The following is a 5,170-nucleotide window of genomic DNA, read 5'->3' on the forward strand; positions in this document are numbered from 1 at the left end:
GCCGACAGCAAATTACAAAATTATCGCACGCGCACATAACCTTTTCGATTGAACCGCGGTTGGTACACACACATATATATATATATATATATATATATATATATATATATATATAATTGCTTAATCACAAGTATTACCTTGACTCAGTAGTCAACATCCTAGACTGTAAGATTACCTTACAGAGAGCGACAAGGAGGCAAACTATAAAATTGTCACCACACCGTCCTCGCTTATCCCCGACTCCCTGCCCGTCATATGCCACATCATCTTTTCGTCCTCTAGGAGGGCAGCAGGAGGTTTGATTTGTAAATTTTAAAAACCCAAAACTATGTTTTTGTAAATTATATATTAAATTAAATTAAAAATTAAAAAAAATCGAACTGGCAGCCCAGGCCAGCACCGTGATGGCACAGCCCACAAGCATGCTGCTCAAACTTCACACCACTGCTGATCGCCTGATCCTTACAAGCTGGGCTACACGTCTGAACAAATTAAAAGCAGCATACCACTTAAGCAACACCTTTTCTGTGGTATTTCTATTGTTAACCACAAAGACTATGCACGCATCTCACAAGCAAACGTAAAGAAACTCAACGTAAACAAGCAAACCAATTAGGCTAGAAGTAGCAGTTAGTAACCTCAAAAATTGCAGTATGCTGGCAGTAGTAGGGCTCCAGATGTACAAGTATGTAACCAATATTTCATACCCCAGAAAAAAAGAGCTATGTTTGTCTACGTGACTTACATGATTTACATCTGCAAAAGCGGTATACACCGTGTTCATCCTGATGACAGCAGTTTTGACTGTAATTTCATTGCGGTTTATCTAGATTTTGAGGGGGCTATCTACAAAGCTATAAGCACCAAAACAGCAGAGCTTTCCTTCAGCAGCCACCACTCGCGGGTTCAATCGAGCTCCGGAGGCCATTGCCCCTGAGCGACGTGCAGTGCTCCTCTGCCTCCAACTGAGAGCAGATGATCACAACTGACAATCCGTTTACATGAGCCTCCTGCATGATGTTGACGGCGTTGTCGACGGTCATCCCGGGTATGACTTTCATCAGGACTTGGACGACATACTCGCGCCTGTTGTAGTTGTCGTTGTGGAGGAGCACACGGTATGGAGGTGACATTTTTCGGGATTTTCTGCAGATCAGAAGAATGAAGTTATAGCATAATGTGATAGGTTAGTAAGAAGCAAAAGATACCATGGACAAACCGATAAGAATAATATTCAGCTTGCCTGAAAACTGTCAGACTAGAAATTCGTGTGGCCTTTAACAAAGCAATGCTGTTGTGTAGTGATACATGCCTTACTAAGCCATAATAAGTAATATACAATTATAGCAATTAAGCATTTAGCCAATCTGCTGTCAACACAAATGTCCATACTACAGAGCATCATGACATGTCCAAGCTCATCACGACAAAATGGTCAATGTATCAGATGCCATTTCGAAAACTAGACTGCAGGTCCAATAATCATAAAGTGCAAACTAGAGACAGGTCGCTGTAGTTTCAAACAAATTAAAGCCTTGGCAAACAAATCATTGTAATGATACTTGTGCAAGATACCCCATAAAAATCATACATGTTAAAGGAAAGGTAAGCGATTATGAGAATAAAACTTCTAGATCAATTAACCTAGATTGGTTCATAATGTGCTGCAACAATCACTTAGTTTATGACTGAAAGATAATAAATGTGAAGCTGAATTACGTAACTCTTCCCAACAACACAAGGCAATCAGTGGTGGACGACATGTCAGAAATGTCCACGCTAAAAGAAAACAAGCAGTGATAGTTCTGGCACCATTTCAAGGTTCCAATAGTGTTTATTGTTCCAAATTATTATGAACTGCATGTGAGACAAAACAAATTATTTGATTTGATAGCATACCCCATTTGACATAGTAACTATGACAATAGTAAGAGCATGTTTCTCGAAAATTAGAGAAAGATGCAAGCTTAACACAACAAAACAGATATGGCTAGGAAATAGTTCATTTCAGTTAAGCAGTATCTTATCACCTCTGAGTATTTTTTTTTTTCATACAACTAAACTTTGTCAAGGAAGAAATTAGCTTTGTTTTTCCAGGAGATCTCTCTCCAACTGTTCTCCTAACAAAAAAGAAAATGGTTTGTGTATTCTTGTAGTAACAACAATGAACAAGTGGAATTTTACAGTGGATTGGTCAAAATATTTGAGTGATGGTGAAAATCCTGAAATATGTTTGGTAGCACTGAATGATAATTCTGTAATTTGTAACTCTCTATCACTAGCTGAGAAAAGTTCACTAGTTCCGACTTCAGAATCTGGTTAGTTCACATCTTCTCATTTCTTTTCAGAATGCTACTCGTAGGATATAAGGATTTTGCACGACATAAAGAAAACAGATGAACTGCAAATAGTGCAATCTTACTTCACATCGAATTCAGACTGGCGGCCAGGAGTAACTTTCTCTATTGGCCGATCAAGCACACCACCACCTTTGCCTGGTGCAGCTGCTGCCAGAGCCATAGGAATGGCAGGGTTTGGGCACCTTCCCCTGTAAATGGAATATATTTCTCCTGCACAAAATGTAAAGGAACAAGATGAAACAATCGTGCAAAGGCAAACACAGAACAAAATGACAAAGCAAACACATCCTCAATCTAAATTAAAAATCGCCATCTCTCGCACTCAGTTATGACTATGAGGCCATGGTGTTCTCCCTGGATAAGAGTAACCCAAAAATGTAAAAACAGTTACATATAAGCAGGTAAGAGGCTCGGCCATGGTTTCATCATGCAGCAACAGGGCAGAACCGTGTGCCGTAGGGGCCAAGCACATAAGCCATGGTGACAGCATGTTGAAGGAATGAACAGCTATTGGAGCAGAATAATGTTACTAACATTTACCGATTTTTATCAATCGCCACCACTAGCGAGAACAAAGCTGTGAAATGGCATGTAGCCTAGTAGGACTAGTGACCTGAGTAACACCCAGGTCCTAAGTTTAAATCTCATATGGAGCGAATTTCAGATTAGGTTATTTGAGATGCTAGTTCCCTGCTAGGGCTAAGTTCCCAATTTAAAAGACTAGTATATCCAATCCTTTCAGATTGGGTTATTTGAGGGACTAGTTCCCTACTTAGGTAAGTTTCTAATTTAAAAAGACTACGCATAATTGGATAAAGAGGCGGGTAAAAATACCTTCTCTTGAGAAAAAGAAGCGAGAACAAAGTTATAGCTCCAGAGAGCCACCCAACAGCAGGCAATTAAAGGAGAATTCTCTACTGAAATGCTCGAATTTGCCGAATCTTGGAGCAATTTTCAACACGAAAAGGGGAAAAAAAAAGAGAGACAAACTAGCGAGAACAAGAACGGCATCTCCTCTCCATCCTAGACTGTGCCCATTTCGACCCAACCCAACCACTCCCCAGTTCTTATTACCACCCAGCACGTTCCCCCGGTGCGCATCCGAGAGAGAAAGACACACGAGGTTTACCTGCCACCGCGTGGTGGTGGTGGTGGCCGGAGCCGGAGAGCCGTCTCGCGGAGAGCGCGACGCGGCTGGGCACGGCCACCTCCATAGCCGCCTCTGCCCTCTGCCTCTCGGTCTCGGCCCTCGCGGCGGGGTGGGTGGGTGGGTGGACGGAGCGTGGCAGCCTCGCGGTCGCGGCGGCGTGGGCCGTGGCGCTGCGGCGGGGAGGGAGTGTATTTGTGGCCCAGTAGAGCAGAGGCGGGGGTGGAGGTGGGTTGGCGTCGCCGGAGCCACCTGTTCCCGGTACGGAGTCCGAGCCACTCGCTTGATCGGATCCACCCAACCCCCCACCTCAGATTTTTTTTTTTCTTTCCCTCCTCGCCGCAACCATTGCAGCCAGCTTTGTGTTGGTGATAATGATCGATGGTTTGGAATGGGATCTTGCTGTTTTTTTTCTTTCTATTTTTAAACCGTTCTTTATTTTTTAAAAAATTCAAACAGAATCATCCCAAAATTTAAGTATTCTTTAACGCGTCTAACATTGCCACACCATAAACATGACTTTGTCTACCATGGGAGAACATTGAGTCTCGCTAGCGTGAACAAAAGGTTCTGATTTAGAAAATAGGTTTTGAGATAGACTAGTTCTAAAATTAAAACACGTAAAGGTTAAAAAAATATCGCTGAAATGGTGATATTAATTGTTGGGTGAATAGAAAAACTAGATGTGTTTATGTTTGTCATCTCAATTTCTCATCTTGAATTATAAAACTAGTTATTTTTCAACTCGCAACTTTTTAAAAACCAGACAAAAAAATTCCTAGGACATATTTTAAGTGTTTTCTTAATAATAGAGTACTTTCCCTAATTAGTATGCTTGTTACATTCTTTTGGTGATGCAGATGCCAATTAATTATATCAACCAAAATGAAACTTACCTAATTGAAAGCCACTATCGGATTGATCAAAACTACTGTGAAATATTTTTAGTGTACACTTTTCAAACTTCCAAACGGTGTATTCCATGTGAAATTTTTACATATGAAACTTTCTCATCTAACCTTTCTAAAATGAGATTTTTACTTTGAAGTAATTTTAAACAGCTACCAAAATATCTCGTAACTCTTTAATCCTTATCTTATACGCCCCTGTTCGGTTTTAAAAACATAAAATTCAAAATTAGGCCTTTGCAGACACACCTCACAGAAAGTCTCGTAAAATTCGATACCGAAACATTTTTAGAGATTTCGAAAGGGATTAACAATCAAATTCGGCCAAGCCCAACCAGCCCATTAATTCCATATCAGTAACTACTGGGTTGGCCTCTTCTGTGGCCCATTAATTTTCTCGATCGTAGCCCAGACAGCCGAGAGACCCATACAGCCAGACACACTACTGGCCTGCAACGAGGTCCGAAACTAAAAAGAAAATCTATACCCCTTTACACTCAAATGGTAATCTACAAATATTAGATAACAATTGAATCTAAAATTATAGTCACAAATTAGGGTGAGTATTCTCTGTAGCAAAAAGATGGTCAGCATATTTGATATGTTTAATCACGTACTAGGTTTCTATATTTTGGACAAAGGGACTATGAAACATGCTTTTTATTTATTTATTTCAGGCAGTATTATGTTTTCTTTTATTTCTCAAAACATTATATGAACACATACGCTCGGTCATATTCACGTGCACACAATCA

General features: G+C 40.4%; 1 protein-coding gene across 1 annotated transcript; it reads right to left on the reverse strand.

Moving 5' to 3' along the window:
- Positions 1–612: 612 nt before the first annotated feature.
- Positions 613–3,635, reverse strand: LOC102702777 (ATP-dependent Clp protease adapter protein CLPS1, chloroplastic). The gene is made up of 3 exons (XM_006660087.3): positions 3,490–3,635; positions 2,423–2,570; positions 613–1,146 (listed from the first exon to the last, which is right to left on the reverse strand). The coding sequence occupies exons 1-3, from the start codon at positions 3,572–3,574 to the stop codon at positions 885–887; spliced, it is 495 nt and encodes a 164-aa protein (XP_006660150.1). The 5' UTR covers positions 3,575–3,635; the 3' UTR covers positions 613–884.
- Between the last annotated feature and the right edge of the window lie 1,535 nt (positions 3,636–5,170).

The sequence above is a fragment of the Oryza brachyantha genome, chromosome 8, assembly GCF_000231095.2.
Source record: "Oryza brachyantha chromosome 8, ObraRS2, whole genome shotgun sequence".
NCBI classification, from domain to species: domain Eukaryota; kingdom Viridiplantae; phylum Streptophyta; class Magnoliopsida; order Poales; family Poaceae; genus Oryza; species Oryza brachyantha.